Genomic DNA, 17547 nt, shown 5'->3' with positions numbered 1-17547 from the left:
AGCAGCCACACGCACAATATACAAATCTAGATTCTGATAGGGTACTAATTTTGAAAACAAGTAACTGCTTCCCTTTTTCCTTCAGAAGTGGCCTAATTTATTATTCAATATACAGGCGGTCCCCTACTTAAGGACACCTGACTAACAGACGACCCATAGTTAAAGATGGACCCCTCTGCCCACTGTGACCTCTGGTGAAGCTCTCTGGATGGTTTAGTATAGTCCCAGACTGCAATAATCATCTGTAAGATGTCTGTAATGAAGCTTTATTGATAATCCTTGGTCCCATTACAGCAAAAAATGTTGAAACTCCAATTGTCACTGGGACAAAAAAATATTTATATACCATTATAAAATATACAGTTTCGACTTGCATACAAATTCAACTTAAGAACAAACCTACGGACCCCATCTTGTATGTAACTCGGGGACTGCCTGTAGTATACTTAGGATAGCCAGCCAATATCCTAGCAGTACCTCAGGGAGCGCTGCTATCCTTCACTCTTCCCATAGCTCAGCTGTGTACACTTTTCAGCACACTGGCAGCTTCCTGTTTTACATCAAACTATGTAAATTTTATGTCTAAACACTACCATTAGATTGAATAACAAGCAGCCTCTATACATTTCCTGCACTGATGTCCTCTACAACCGCCACCCATATGATATTGATCACCTATTTAACTCCATTATTGGCTGCAGACTATGCCCTCGGCTCGGAGGTGGCATAAAAAATAATTATCAATTCCTGGTGGTCTAGAAGGAATTGCGATTATTTCACGGCTTGTAAACCAGCCGGATAAATGTCTCCAGACAACAACAGATCCTGATAGTTGCAAGGGATTTACAAAGACAAAAGTTTTATGCATCAGTTGCAGTCTATTCTGCCCTGGATAAAGATGCATAGGTCACAGGTTATATTTTTTACCTGTGTAAATTACGTTATAAGATAATTGTAGATTTATACTATAATTTATAGAATAACAGAGAAGGCATTTAGTGCAAATCAGGGGGGCAATGGGGAACATTGCAAATTTTTGGCTTGGCTTTTCTTTTTTTGCAACTTTTCCTGCAGTTATCTGATTCCAGATGTGTGAAATCTGCACCCAATCACTCCCTCCCAAGCCATAGTGAAAATAATTCATATTCCCCGACAACCCCTTTAAGATACATGTGCCTCCATAACTACAGAATGGAAAACATGGATCAGTGCTATATTTAGTTGACAGATTTGCAACAAAGGAGTTTGTTAGCTTTATGAGATATAGATATATATATATATATATACACACACACATACACTCACCGGCCACTTTATTAGGTACACCTGTCCAACTGCTCGTTAACACTTAATTTCTAATCAGCCAATCACATGGCGGCAACTCAGTGCATTTAGGCATGTAGACATGGTCAAGACAATCTCCTGCAGTTCAAACCAAGCATCAGTATGGGGAAGAAAGGTGATTTGAGTTCGTTTGAACGTGGCATGGTTGTTGGTGCCAGAAGGGCTGGTCTGAGTATTTCAGAAACTGCTGATCTACTGGGATTTTCACGCACAACCATCTCTAGGGTTTACAGAGAATGGTCCAAAAAAGAAAAAACATCCAGTGAGCGGCAGTTCTGTGGGCGGAAATGCCTTGTTGATGCCAGAGGTCAGAGGAGAATGGGCAGACTGGTTCGAGCTGATAGAAAGGCAACAGTGACTCAAATCGCCACCCGTTACAACCAAGGTAGGCAGAAGAGCATCTCTGAACGCACAGTACGTCAAACTTTGAGGCAGATGGGCTACAGCAGCAGAAGACCACACCGGGTGCCACTCCTTTCAGCTAAGAACAGGAAACTGAGGCTACAATTTGCACAAGCTCATCGAAATTGGACAGTAGAAGATTGGAAAAACGTTGCCTGGTCTGATGAGTCTCGATTTCTGCTGCGACATTCGGATGGTAGGGTCAGAATTTGGCGTCAACAACATGAAAGCATGGATCCATCCTGCCTTGTATCAATAGTTCAGGCTGGTGGTGGTGGTGTCATTGTGTGGGGAATATTTTCTTGGCACTCTTTGGGCCCCTTGGTACCAATTGAGCATCGTTGCAACGCCACAGCCTACCTGAGTATTGTTGCTGACCATGTCCATCCCTTTATGACCACAATGTACCCAACATCTGATGGCTACTTTCAGCAGAATATTGCGCCATGTCATAAAGCTGGAATCATCTCAGACTGGTTTCTTGAACATGACAATGAGTTCACTGTACTCAAATGGCCTCCACAGTCACCAGATCTCAATCCAATAGAGCATCTTTGGGATGTGGTGGAACGGGAGATTCGCATCATGGATGTGCAGCTGACAAATCTGCGGCAACTGTGTGATGCCATCATGTCAATATGGACCAAAATCTCTGAGGAATGCTTCCAGCACCTTGTTGAATCTATGCCACGAACAATTGAGGCAGTTCTGAAGGCAAAAGGGGGTCCAACCCGTTACTAGCATGGTGTACCTAATAAAGTGGCCGGTGAGTATATATACACACAAACACACATATCTATCTATCTGCCAGGATCAGAACAGAGTGGAGTAAAACTGCAGTACACTGGCACAACCACTACAGAGTGGATGGAGCACTGTTATGTCACCACCAATCTACTAAGGATCCTCCAGAGATTACTGTACATATGATACATTTATTGTTAGTTTTTAATCATATTCAAAGCATCAACCAATACAATTTCATTTATCATAACAGGATTTTGCAGGATATTACTTGTCCCCATTACTCATTTTATATTACTTGGCTAATGACTCCGATTTACCTATCCAATTGTTCACTTCTCAAAACCATGGCTTTGTTTGGTCTATCACAGGCCCATCTGATCTGTAAATAAAACCAATCTTTCCCCACTTAATCATATTCACTACCTAACCCTTCAAAAGATTTCATTTGCCTCTTATCCAAAGGATCCTTTACTACTCCAAAACCTAAATTAAAAAAAAAAAAAAAAATCAACAGCCACCTACACCCTCAGGAGGGGGGCGTGAGAATGAATATTTTTTTGATAAAGTATCAGTAGGGAAAAGTATAGAATTTGGGTGGCATGGTCGAACAGATCAACTTTACAGGGAAGATACAGGCCTTGGCAGAAAGTTTTATGGTTTCTGTGAGTTTTTTAATTTTAATTTAGTTTTTTTTTCCCTCATGTTTTAAAAATTTTATTCACCGTATATACTCGAGTATAAGCCGAGACCCCTAATTTTACCACCAAAAACTGGGAAAAACTACTGACTCGAGTATAAGCCGAGGGTGGGAAATGCATTGGTCAAACCCCCCCCCAGTAGTATACAGCCTGCCAGCCCCCTAGTAGTATACAGCCTGCCAGCCCCCTAGTAGTATACAGCAAGCCCCCTAGTAGTATACAGCAAGCCCCCTAGTAGTATACAGCAAGCCCCCTAGTAGTATACAGCCAGCCTGCCCCCACGGCCCTTAAAAAAATAAACTTATATACTCACCCTCCGATGTCAGCACGACTTACCGATGTTCCCGACGTCAGCGCATCCCGTCTTCTTTCTTCTCCGCGGCTCCTCTTCTCTCTTCCGGCATGGAGGCGGCCATGTTTTCTTCTAGCATGCGCATACTATGACGCAGCCGCTGCTGACGTCATAGTATGCGCGGCCACTAAGAAACCATGGTCGCCTCCATGCCAGAAGATAGAAGAGGAGCCGCGGAGAAGAAAGAAGACGGGACGCGCTGACATCGGGGACATCGGTAAGCCGCGCCGACATCGGGGACATCGGTAAGCCGCGCCGACATCGGGGACATCGGTAAGCCGCGCTGAGGGTGAGTATTTAAGTTTATTTTTTTGTAAGTGGGTAATTTTTTTTGTTATAGACTCGTGTATAAGCCGAGGGGACGTTTTTCAGCACATTTTTTGTGCTGAAAAACTCGACTTATACACGAGTATATACGGTACCTATTTATCAGTTTTTCTTTAAGACTTCCATTCCTGAGGAGGTGGGAAGGGGATTGTATGTATAAAATTACAGGCGGTCCCCTACTTAAGAACACACGACCCCTAGTTACAAACGGACCTCTGGATATTGGTAATTTATTGTACTTTAGTCCTAGGCTACAATAAACAGCTATAACAGTTATAAAATGTGTCTGTAATGAAGCTTTAGTGTTAATATTGGTTCTTATGACAAGCCAACATTTATAAAATCCAATTGTCACAGATTGTTACATACTAACTCAACTTAAGAACAAACCTACAGACCCTATCTTGTATGTAACCCGGGGACTGCCTGTATATGGAAATGTTTTATCATTGTTATAATTGTATGGTATGATGTTTGTGATGGATAAAAATTATAATGCATTACTATTTTCCCATTAAATCTACCACCAGGATGAAAGACTATATGCAAATGAGTGAGGGGATCCAGGCTCAATTAACACCTATGGAGCCTGGAGGCCCTTAGGCTCATTTGCATAGAGTTCTTCCTCCTGGTGGTAGATGTTCTTTAACCTCTTAGCGCTCCGTGCCATAATAGTCCGGCGCTGAGCTGCTAAGAGGGCTCACGGGCGCAGCCCTTGTTATACAGGCATGGGGTTTGTTGCATATTTCAGCAAACAATGATTGCGGGGGTTTACTGATTGCCAGCACCGTCATCTTGTTTGTGAGTGTAGATCTCTGTGACGTCGTTGGGGAGAAGAGATTGGTTGCCATGATAGTTGTATGGCTTCTGCACATTTGTTACCATGTGCCAGTGGCACATGGTAATGAATCATGTGTAAAAACACCATGTACTGCACTACAACAACAAAAAAATTACGGCCTTCTTTAAGTTTGACAAAACCGTCATACAGATCAATAAAATACAATGAAGCGGCAGTCCTCAAGTGAAGCTTTTTTATTCCACCAGTGTTCAGACAGGCAGACGACAGACTTTTCACCTGGTCAATAAAAGGCATTATGATAAAACATTGCCCGTTTGAAAACTGGTGGAATAAAAATCACTTTGCTTGAGGACTGCTGCTTCATCTTATTTTATTGATCTGGATATAATGCAATACAGTAGTCTGCCGTATATGGCAGGAACCCCAAAAATTTATACCACCCCCTTTCTCCTAAAACTGATAAAAATAAATTTTAAAAAAGGAACATTATAAAACATGTTCAGTATAGCCATGTTCCAAAATGCCCAATCAAAATATAAAAATGGTTATTCCCATTAATAAACCCCATAACAAAAAGTAGTGCCCAAGTATCCGAAACGCCCCATTTTACATCGTAAATTTTTTTTTTAATACAAAGTGTCCAAAAGATTGCTACGATTTTGAGGACTGTGCAATAAGAACGTCAGCTCATCTCACAAAAATATGGACAACTTACACAGCTACGTACATTGAAGTATGCATTTTTCCCCAATTTCACCACATTTGGATTTTTTCCAGCTTCCCAGTACATGCCATAGAATAATAAATAACGTCACCGACAAGTAAAATTTGTTATGCAGACAATAAGTACTCAAAGAAAAATGAAAAGGTTGTAGATATTTGAAGGTGGGGGGAGGCAAAAATTAATGAAAAACGCAGCGCAAATGGGTTAAGGACAGTAAAAATCCATATTCCCTATCCACATGCACCTCAACATCTGCCATAAAGAGGCATCTAAAACGCCTTAGATTATCCAAACAATGAATCCTTTGGATAGTAGAACTTGTCCAAATAAATAGGTTTGGCCATTATGCATCTGATACATGCAGCTATTCCCAATCCTGTATGTTGTTAGTGGGGAAACCCCTTTACGGATAATCTCTGCATAAGGACACTTCGAGAAGAGTCTTCTAATGTAACAAAAGCCATGCTGCAAGAATTTATTAAAGGAAGTGACAAGCCGTAGGGGCCGGGTTTCCATATACAACACATGAACAGACATGATGAACTTAATAGGCTTTGCCGCCAAGGATGGTACTTCAACAAAATTAAAGGGGAAACTCTTCATTTGGCAGATTGTTAAATTAACTTCTAAGCCAAGTGTGAAATAATAGCATCAGTCAGATGAACAGGAGGTGAAGTTTCACCTACATTCATTGTAGTAAAAGCAATAAACCCTTTAAAAGGACATCTTTCACCAGATCAAGGATTGTAAACCATGCACACTGACATACTGGTGTCCCTTCTGACAGGATCTGCTCTTCTTTTACCTTTTTTTTTTCTTTTTTTTTCTCTTCTTCAAAGGCTTATAAAATTATGCCAATGAGCCTGAGGGCCATAAGAAGCTAAAAGAGTCCTGGGGAGCCTTTGTGGGTACTCCACAGAGTCCAAGGACTCCCCCATGGTTCTGTTCATTATTACTACAAAATTGGCTGGAGTACAGTGGAGACTGGAAAGTGAACACATATGTATAACACCTAATGTGATTAGATGTAATGTATACCATCCTTATCAATGTGACAAGGACTGCATTCCTGTTTTCTTCTTGTATTCTGGCTACCAATAAAAGCTAATTATAAAGAAAAAAAAAAAAAAAAAAGGAGGCGGCACACACAGTTATGTCCAGTATGTCAGTGTGCTTGGTTTACAATCCTTGATCTGGTGATCAAGGTCCTTTAAGGGAGGGGACTTTAAGGGATGTGCCCATGTAAGAAAATTCTCAAAGCTCAATCCCCTAGTTATGTTTACACAATAAAGATAATTTTTGACTCCTTACTTTACAGTTTTACTCAGTTATATTGCAGTTTTCGCTCCTATAATTCAGTGATGGTCAGTGTAAAATTCCAGAGTGTGGGTGGGGACTCTCCAAGCACACACTTTATATTTCCTCTAGTGGCGTGTGCTGATAATGTGGTTAGATTATCAGGGTACAGGTTTATCTACACTTTCATTTAGCTTCTGGACAGTCACTAGTATCTGACACAGACAGATCAGAGATGAGATCCATGCGATGCATTACATTGTCAGGCCTACCATCACAGCCATAACATACACAATTCTGCTCAGCTCAGTGTCACACAGGAGAATAATATGTCTGCCAACCCTAAACTCAGAAGATGCAGGGTTGGGTCCAGCGGCATCTACAAACTGTATACACAAGGACTTATAAAGATGGGTTGGAATTATATATGTGAAATGCTGTATTTTTGTGAATAACATTGAATTAGAGAAAGTGTTTGTTATCTTGTTATTTAGTTATCCTAAGAACGTTTAAGAAACCCCGGCCACATTGCTGGGTTTTTTTTAGATCTCTCAGACAATTACTTTAAATTTTCCTCTGCCTTTTTGTAGAGGTAAAAATACTTACTGCAACCATACCTTTATTATACAAAAAAGGAATTTAAGATTTATGTAAATGTGGTAGAAATGCTTCAGTGGGGATGTTACCAGAGCTGCCTCCTCCCAAGGATATCACTTCTCAAAGCATACTAGCACACGTGCAATATGCCACACCAATGCAGGTAATGGAAGTGCTGCAGGGGGCATTAATCAAGAGGTAATAAACCCCAAAGCACTCCTGCTACATTTACATTAAATTATTTTGATATTAAAAAGGAAACAGCTAATTTATATAGCAAAAATCATCATCAAAATAATTATTAGGAACTTAGTATGTGGCTCATACTTTAGCTGATAATCTAGAAGTGGGTACTGAGAGTCACATTTCTGGCATTCTCTGCACTTCATCATGTGAAAGCTGTCAGTACAGCACGTTACATTTATGATTGGTCCAGTGGATCACACTTTGTGTATACATATTTCCAGACATTATGGAACTTGTAATCTTAAATCGCTAGCAGCTCTCCTTTCTTCTTGTAGTCATCTTTGTGCTATTGTGTATACATTTATTTTTTCCATTGTATAGCAAAGTAGCTGCCATGATTCTGTGTTATACTGAAGGATACATGAACCAAATACCGTATATACTCGAGTATAAGCCGAGACCCCCAATTTTAACCCCCAAAACTGGGAAAACCTATCGACTCGAGTATAAGCCGAGGGTGGGAAATTCAGAAGAAAACTAGCATCTAGGTACACTGGGGCCTGGAAGTTATAATAATAAAAATGGAAAGGAGGTGTCCAAAGCAGACTACCACCAAAATATTTTAGGGGCAGACATTATCAGCAATTTCCTATGACCAAGAGTAATTCCTTTCCTGGAAACGTATTACCTCTGCCATGTGTTACTCCTTGCCCGCAAAGCAAATAGAATAGCATAATTTATGGGACCCTAGGAGCCAGGGATCAGCTTAATAATGGGTGTTTCACCAGCCTCCCTGGGGATCCAGCTGACATAATGCAGGCTGCAATGAATTGTACCTGCATTCTGCTGAAATTTGCCAAGCTTGAAAAGGAAGCAATTAGAAAATTGCTGATGAGACATAAAAATGTAGCAGGTTGGTACTAAATAACGTGACAAGAAGGTTGCCAAATATGAATAAGCTGACGTCCTACATCGGTAAAAATACTTACCTTCATCCAACCAGGAGAAAAATTGTAATTCTGCTTTCAGATTGAAGTGACTGGTAAGAAAAGTAAATGTGTTATGCTCAACTTAAAGCTAAGGAACAAGAAAGGCACCTTTAAGAGCTGGTAGCTTCTGAAGTTCACGGTTATTGCTCACGTTAAATCTTGAGGAGCTCTGACGCTTTTCCTTCTTTACAACAGTTTGAGGGGTGGGTACCTTGATTTTCGATACCTGAGCTGGTGGTGGGGCATTGTTTGCCTTCTTGTTGGACGCCTAAAATTGAAAAACCAACAAAACAAAAAAAGGTTACAAATCAAAAACTTTAACTGGAATAGATTTACCAAGGGTTCAAAAACGCAACACAGCCACAATGTGTGATCCCAGACCAAACTCTAAAGGGGTTGTGTACCATAAAATTCCCCTTTACAGGCCACCAGCTGAATAGTAGAAATTGGCACAATACTGGTGCAGCCGACACATCATGTGCAGTTGCTGCAGGGGTCACTGCTAAGCCTGTGATTGGCTATAATCTAGCATGCCTTGAAAAATGAACAAGTAAAATCTTAAACACGTAAGGGGTCCCCGAGCCCCAAAATAGATCACTCATGCAATATACAGCATCGGCATCTGATCACAGACACAGCATCGCTGCCTTACTGCCTAGTGTAAAGACACTGCGCCTGGGATCAGATGTGAGGAGGTGTGCAGGGAGCATGGGAAAGATATGCAAATTAACCCTTCCCACACAGCAGTATGAGGCGAGAGGTGCCCATGAACAGATTATGCCTGTGAAGGAGCTGTGCCAGTGATCAGGGACATCCCCACCTACTCCTGCCAAAGACAGAATGTACTCAGCAAAAGCTACTGGAAAAAAAAAATTGAAGGACAGGAGCCCCCTGGTGGCAGGAGTTTTTAAAACAGTTTCAAAGAAAATTTACCATAAAAATCAAGCATGATAAACCAGGGGCACTTGCACATAGATCCAGGCACTGTGACTCTGGTATTCTTCTTATATTTGTTATCCATGGCCCGCTTCCTTCTAAAATGATTTAAATAATGCTAATGAGCCAGAAGAGTTCTGTGCTGTAGCTTGTGGCCGGTTTCCCACGTGGCGTTTTTGTCGCGTTAACGCATCCAAAACGAAAGTGCGTTTGCAATGAAACGCATGCGTGGGAAGGCGCCCTTTCAGTCTGTTAAACTGTGCAAGGGGGGAGGGAAAAATGCCCCTGACCAGTGTACACTGGCAGGGAAGCTACAGCACTGAGGAGCTCTGGTAACACTGCCCAAACCCTTTGGCTCATTAGCATAATTTTCCAAGTCAATTTCAGAAGGAAGGAGCCCATTGGTAACAAAATGTAAGATTACCACAGTCACAGTGTCTGAATCTATATTTTGCTGGTATATTTCCTTGAAGGGTGAAAAATGTCAGATTTTAAACAAAAGTGATTTGAGGTTATGTTTGGCCTAGAGTTATTGTACATATGAGCATAAGGTGTGTGAAAAGTTAAAGTTATTCCCCATCTGTCATTTTCAATGTGATGCAGGCAGCATTGGTTCTTATTACATGTTATAGGGGAGATCTGTTAGTGCCTCTATGTCAGTTTTTTGTCGTAGAAGCACTGATAAGCACAATTTCTTGTGCACTACAATTATTATGGTGAAGTGGGGTGTTCCTGCAAAATTTTTAAAGATCAGCAAACATTCACCGAATAACGTTTGCTGAGTTTTACGGAAAACTATACCAGGTCGGTCCTGGCGTAGTTTTATCTAAGCCTCATAATGCATCCGCCGTGCCATAACGGCTTTAACCCCTTAAGGACCAGGCCCTTTTTCGTTTTTATTTCCCTCCCCACTTTCAAAAATATATAAAACTTTTTTTTATTTTTTCATGTAAAGAGCTGTGTGACTGCTTATTTTCTGCGTAACAAATAGCACTTCGTAGTGGTAGTGTACAATATTCCATGCTATGTACAGGGAACCGGGAAAAAAAATTCTAAATGCGCTAATAACTTTTTCATACTTTAGTGTACGGAGCTGTGGGTGGTGTCATTTTCTGATGACGTTTAAATGCTTTTATTTTTAGGACTGTACAACCTTTTGATCACTTTTTAATAGAATTTTTTCTATTTTTCAAAATGGCAAAAAAATGCCATTTGCGACATCGTTATTTTTCGTTACGGGGTTAAACAGTGAAAAACGGTTATTATATTTTGATAGATTGCACATTTTTGGACGCGGTGATACCTAATGTGTTTATGATTTTTACTGTTTATTTCTATTTATATCAGTTCTAGGGAAAGGGGTGTGATTTGAATTTTTATGTTTTTTAAATATAATTTTTTTTTCCTTTTTTTCCAGACTCCCTAGGGTACTTTAAGCCTAGATTGTCTGATTGATCCTACCATACTACAGTATGGCAGTATATGGGGATTTTGCTCACCATCTATTATGTGCAAATCGCACATTATAATAGATAGCTGAGATCATGATTGCCTCAGATCTTTATGTCATGACAACGGATCGCCGCTCCTAATGAAGTCACGGGGAGCGACGATTGGAGCCAAGATGCGGCGCCGACGCGCCTCCGGCTCTTTAATGCCACCAGCGATCAATGGGTTAACACGATGTGTTAGCGATGGGCGTTTGCCTAATTATGAAGCGTCTTATTGCGCTGTGGGGTTAATATATGTATGTATTCATATATGGCCCAACAATCAAAAAGTCAGCTTATTCACTGCACAAATTTTTTCTAAATCTTTTCAAGTCTTGGATGCTGAACTTAAAGGGAACCCGTCACCACAATTTACATATAAAACCAGTCATGGTTCCTATAGAGCTTTAACTGACTGACCCGCTTCTTTTAGCTAACAAAATGGTTTTGCCTACATCCACATAAATCATGTTTAATCTTATATTACCTGGTATCAGAGGGGGTGTTTCCTGCTCGGCTGGCCCCTCCCATCTATTCCTCCCCATACCTTATGCTGCCTAACAGGTCACATTTCATGTCATGTGACCAGTGACATCATCTCAGGTACTTTTGCCTCTTAAAAATAGCAACTGAACCCCATGCATGTATCTGACCAGATGAAGTCACAACAGCCTCCGTGGACTTCTTTCTACTCCTCCTCATCCTCCTTGAAGGCTGCTGTGATTTCATGTCATCACATACTTTGTGTACAACTTGCTATTCTTAGATGGCCGAGATACCTGTGATGTCGTCACTGGTCACATGTCATGAATGCAACAAGGAACCGTGTAAAAAAATGGATACAATTTTGTACATAGAGTTTTATATGTCTGTAGTTGAATATTAGCAGACGGTCCCCAAGTACAAGGAGGCAGAGCATTGATTTGAAGAGACACAGAGCTGTCAGAATAATGGGGCGTGGCGCACCCCCAGCCTGAGAGGGGAGAAGAGTCACAAAGACCAGACATGAGTCACAAAAGCTAATTTGCATATCAGAAAACCGTCTGTAAAAAGGTACAGTGCATCACTGGCAGCTAATTTTATGAGATATGGGGAGGATTTGTAACGCTTTATCAGCATCAGTGTTGACTAACAACAGTGTTGTTAGTCAGGATGGTCAAAATCTGGTGACAGGTACTCTTTAAAGATTTGTTGGATTTAATGTGTATTTATTTTAAATCCCAAATAAGAATGAACAAGGTGGACATACTAGATGGATTAAGTAGGCCTAGGCCATTAGGATCCCAGACCAGACCCACAGTAGCTCGAGAGGGTCAACCCACTGACCGGTTTCAGTAAGGACTAGTGAATCCCCTTCTATACATTTGCCTTGATACCGAGACAACCTTTGCTTCCTATTATACATAATGATTCACCACTGCCTTTGATGTCACCTCACACCAACAGTCTATCCTTTACATTCAGCATTACACTTGAAGCACATCAAAGGAAGTCATTACAGCGAACCTGTGCAGCGGAAGAAACCCATAAGATCATTACAATATGTAGCACACAGGAAGGCAGGTGTGCCCAGTAGAGGGCAAAACCAGATTCAAAAACACACACACGCCCGTCACAGAAGTCTTACCCCCATGGTACTGCACAGTGTGTTGCTGAAGATCTAACACTGTATATTTTAAGCTAAAAGCCGTTGTAATTAATATTATTGTGTTTTAGGGATTTGCATTCAGGGTAATGTCCAGTTTACACAAGCAGAGTCCCCAGAATTACACCAGCTTAGAAGAGTTGTTAGGAGTGTCCATCAACAAGCTTGCTGACAGTTTCCAGCAAGACCCCTTCAATGTATTAAATCCTGTGACAAATTAAGAACATGTTATGTATATTCAGAGAGATGCGCCTTCATATAACTGAGGTGGTGATGAAAGGCTGACATATGCGTCTTCCTGCTAATATGCAAATTTCAACAACAAATCAAATGAGAACCATGTGTTATATACATATATCTGTACTGGGGACATCTGAGAAATCAGCATCAGATGTGCGATTGTCAAATGCACCAGGAACAGAGCCATGCAGAAACAAAACAAAAGACAGTGGTCTACCTATATTAATTTTTTTCGTCCACACATATAGGAATATACAATGGTAGATGTCACAGACATACTGACAGGTGTTAGAACTGCCAGAGTGACTTGTCTCATACTACATACTGCACGTGTCTGTGATCCTGCCCTTATATAATTTACTTAAGAGATCAACAGTCGATGCTGCCAAGTCCGTACTGACCTGCTGTTTACATAGTGTCTAGTGCACAATGCAATGTAGGTCTATCTCGCTAAAAGCACTACTTTGGGCAAACAGCCAAAATGTTGGCATATTTGTGGTATCACAAACATCTTAAATGATCTAATGTTGAAGGTGAGATCTAGTTGGTTTTTCTCCTCAGGTTAGTTTAAATGGGGGGCTGCACCAAGCATTAGACAGAGAAAATCAACATCTGACTAGAAGATTTTCCCCCAGCGATAGCCACTGACCCAAACCTACAACACCGAAGAGGGGGCTCCAACAAAGTCTTAAAAACGACAGCCCTCAGAGCATAACATATGACAATGAGTAGCAGACACTCATCCAACATAAACACCAAATACATTCATACACATTGTATATCAGGTTTTGCCAAAATATTACAGAAGATCGGCATCTACCAGATGAGGTGGAATAAAAGAATTGTGAAAACAAACTCCACGTACATGATCTTAGAAAACAATGGCTGCCTGCAAACACACAAAATTTCATGTCTGTGTACAGTATATAGTAATAGAAGCAGATTGCTTCACTAATTTCCATGCATAAAGCTCACAAGTCTCCCCTCCACTGCAGCTACAAGTTTCAGCCGCATATCTTCCACAAAGTAAGAGCAGCGAGTCCTCTTCCCCCGGACGCCGGCTGCTCCTCATTTTCTGCTCCCCTAGAGAAAAGCCTAAGGTGCGCCAGAGCCACACGGGGGCCTGATGTCTCGTGCCAGAAACTCACATCGTGTTCAGGATTATCTTGTCCTTCTTTTCCACTTTTGACACTTTTTCCGGTTTTGGGAGGTTCCTGAAATAAGGAGCAGAAGACTTTGTTACTAAAATTCTGATCCCTGTATACATGAGAGCAAAGAGGAATGTCTGCAGGAAAAATAAAGCCAACCCTGATATCTGGAGCTTATAAAAGCATGAACAGAGGAGTGGCCAATATCAGCTCTGGAAATAGGTGACAAATACAGGCGGTCCCCTACTTAAGAACACTTGAGTTACAGAAGACCCCTAGTTACAGACAGACATTTTCTGTAAGAATGATAAAGAAGTAATTGTTACCTCTATCACTGTCAGCCACTTAGTATACAAAGGCTCAAAAAGGATGTCTGACAGAGCAGACCCCACTACAGGCTGCATACAGAGGCTGTAGCAGCTGTGCTGTGCCAAAGTCCTACTATACCAACATAGACAAGCAGTAATGGGAGATAGCATAGTGGAAGTATTACTTCTAATGAAACACAATTGATTTGATGGTAAATACAATGATATATAGATATAGATATATATATATATATATATATCTCTCCCGCCACTTTATTTTGGTACACCATGCTAGTAACGGGTTGGACCCCCTTTTGCCTTCAGAACTGCCTCAATTCTTCGTGGCATAGATTCAACAAGGTGCTGGAAGCATTCCTCAGAGATTTTGGTCCATATTGACATGATGGCATCACACAGTTGCCGCAGATTTGTCGGCTGCACATCCATGATGCGAATCTCCCGTTCCACCATATCCCAAAGATGCTTTATTGGATTGAGAACTGGTGACTGTGGAGGCCATTTGAGTACAGTGAACTCATTGTCATGTTCAAGAAACCAGTCTGAGATGATTCCAGCTTTATGACATGGCGCATTATCCTGCTGAAAGTAGCCATCAGATGTTGGGTACATTGTGGTCATAAAAGGATGGACATGGTCAGCAACAATACTCAGGTAGGCTGTGGCGTTGCAACGATGCTCAATTGGTACCAAGGGGCCCAAAGAGTGGCAAGAAAATATTCCCCACACCATGACACCACCACCACCAGCCTGAACCGTTGATGCAAGGCAGGATGGATCCATGCTTTCATGTTGTTGATGCCAAATTCTGACCCTACCATCCGAATGTCGCAGCAGAAATCGAGACTCATCAGACCAGGCAACGTTTTTCCAATCTTCTACTGTCCAATTTCGATGAGCTTGTGCAAATTGTAGCCTCAGTTTCCTGTTCTTAGCTGAAAGGAGTGGCACCCGGTGTGGTCTTCTGCTGCTGTAGCCCATCTGCCTCAAAGTTTGACGTACTGTGCGTTCAGAGATGCTCTTCTGCCTACCTTGGTTGTAACGGGTGGCGATTTGAGTCACTGTTGCCTTTCTATCAGCTCGAACCAGTCTGCCCATTCTCCTCTGACCTCTGGAATCAACAAGGCATTTCTGCCCACAGGACTGCCGCTCACTGGATGTTTTTTCTTTTTCGGATCATTCTCTGTAAACCCTAGAGATGGTTGTGCGTGAAAATCCCAGTAGATCAGCAGTTTCTGAAATACTCAGACCAGCCCTTCTGGCACCAACAACCATGCCACGTTCAAAGGCACTCAAATCACCTTTCTTCCCCATACTGATGCACGGTTTGAACTGCAGGAGATTGTCTTGACCATGTCTACATGCCTAAATGCACTGAGTTGCCGCCATGTGATTGGCTGATTAGAAATTAAGTGTTAACGAGCAGTTGGACAGGTGTACCTAATAAAGTGGCCGGTGAGTGTATATCATAATTGTACACAAGGGTAATACAAGATATCCCCAACCGTGTTTGGGGGGGGGGGGGGGGGGGGATCCTAAAACATTTACTCTTTGCGCGATTTCAACTTGGTTCTGGTTTCCATCCATAAGCACTAGGTAGGACCACTAGTTATCGAGACATGTACAATAGTCAAATTGTAGGTAAAACTGCAGGGATTGGGATTGTATTTACTTATAAACACATCACTCTTCCACAAAACCAGCGGAGATCCAAACACTTGGATTTTTATCAATCATGAAAACAGATGTCTGTTCCACCCCACCCCCTCCTAATAGGAATAAAGCAGCAGTTAAGCATAAGCAGATTTATCTCTATTGGGTCGAAGAGCTCTCTGTATCACAGTCAGCCGCACACAGGTGGACAGAAAAGCAGCCCACATGCTCCAGTTCTACTTCCAGCCTTCACTTTTATGACTGCAAGGTTATGCTGGACGGTGTAGTTTTGTAACTTGTAGGGATCGACCATTAGTTCTTATCTTGATGGAAAAGTGACCTGCAATTTACGTTCCTGCTTTTCCATGACCACTGATAGAAGTCATTGGCTGAATGGTCACATGACTTAGGGCATGTGACTTAAAGGGAACCTGCCACAAGGGACTTCATTTTTACTAAACAGTTTGCAAAAGCCCATTACAACTGTATTATACATATGCCTTTCTGCTTTCTCATTTGCATTACAATACAATTGTGTGTTATAACTTACCTTGCACCCAGACAGAATCCTCTGTGTAATCCTAGGGGTTGGGCTTTGGTCTGGATGAATTTCAAACAACAACATGTGCTGCAGACTCCTCAGCTCTCAGCCCCCACCTTTGTGCTCCTGTGCAGTTCCTCCCTCCCCCACCGATGACACTTCCTGTGACCTCTGAAGGAGAAGGAGCTGTACAGGAGCACAAAGGTGGTGGCCAAGTGCTGAGGAGTCTGCACTTGTTGTTTATTTGAAATGCATCCAAACCAAAGCCCAACCCCTGGGGTTACACAGAGGATTCTGTCAGGGTACAAGGTAAGTTATAACACACAATTATATTGTAATGCAAATGCTTAGAAAAGGCAAAAAGATATTTACAATGCAGCTGTAATGGGCTTCTGTAACCTGTCTATAGTGAAAATAAGTTCCCGGTTGACAGGTTCCCTTTAATTTCTTCACTTTCCCAACTGATGCAGGAGATACCTGGAGCCCCAGTAACAGGAGGCCCTTTTGCTAATGTGTGTGTAGAATAATATAAAACATATACACACACACTACATGTCACTCTACATACATTACGTATCCGGTACTGATCCTGTATTATAATAATAAATACTGCAAAGCTGCATGCACAGTTCTTCAGGTCATCATTAACATCTCACAGCAAGTCTGATCTCCAACACATCTCTAACACCTAAATTGTAATAGTAAAGTGTGTTGTAAATAAAGTACTTTCCAAAAGGCCAAACACCAGAGTAGTCCTGTGCATATATGAAACAAGAAGAGGAAGCTGAGATATTTCAGCTGTCAATCCTGATAAATAGTGAGTGCAGCTCTGCAGTGTAATACAGCATGTAACTCTAGATCAGTACAGCATAAGTGATGTAATATATGTACACAGTGCCTCACCGGCAGAATAGTGCAGATCTGGAATATAATGCAATATGTAACTCAGGATCCGTACAAGATAAGTAATGTCATGTACATACAAAGAGACTTTAGCAGTAGAATAGTGAGTGCAGATCTGAGGATAATATATGACGTAACTCAGGATAAGCAGAGGATAAGTAATGTCATGTTTGTACACAGTGACAGTGAGTGTCGCTCTGA

The 17547-nt window shown here is 41.5% G+C and overlaps 1 protein-coding gene across 3 annotated transcripts in view; it reads right to left on the bottom strand.

Annotated features, from left to right (window-relative positions):
- PPP2R5C (protein phosphatase 2 regulatory subunit B'gamma) overlaps window positions 1-17547 on the bottom strand; it is a 70231-nt gene that overhangs the window by 51540 nt on the left and 1144 nt on the right. For all 3 annotated transcript variants that reach the window (XM_072116197.1, XM_072116195.1, XM_072116196.1), the window contains exons 2-3: window positions 13924-13989; window positions 8573-8732 (exon numbers count right to left, since the gene is read on the bottom strand). In XM_072116197.1, the coding sequence (XP_071972298.1) occupies window positions 8573-8732; window positions 13924-13989 (226 nt within the window). The remainder of the gene's footprint in view (window positions 1-8572; window positions 8733-13923; window positions 13990-17547) is intronic.

This window comes from Engystomops pustulosus, chromosome 7 (genome assembly GCF_040894005.1).
Source record: "Engystomops pustulosus chromosome 7, aEngPut4.maternal, whole genome shotgun sequence".
Classification (NCBI taxonomy): domain Eukaryota; kingdom Metazoa; phylum Chordata; class Amphibia; order Anura; family Leptodactylidae; genus Engystomops; species Engystomops pustulosus.
The sequence above is the reverse complement of the archived record's forward strand: the minus strand, read 5'-3'. Positions and strand labels throughout refer to the sequence as shown.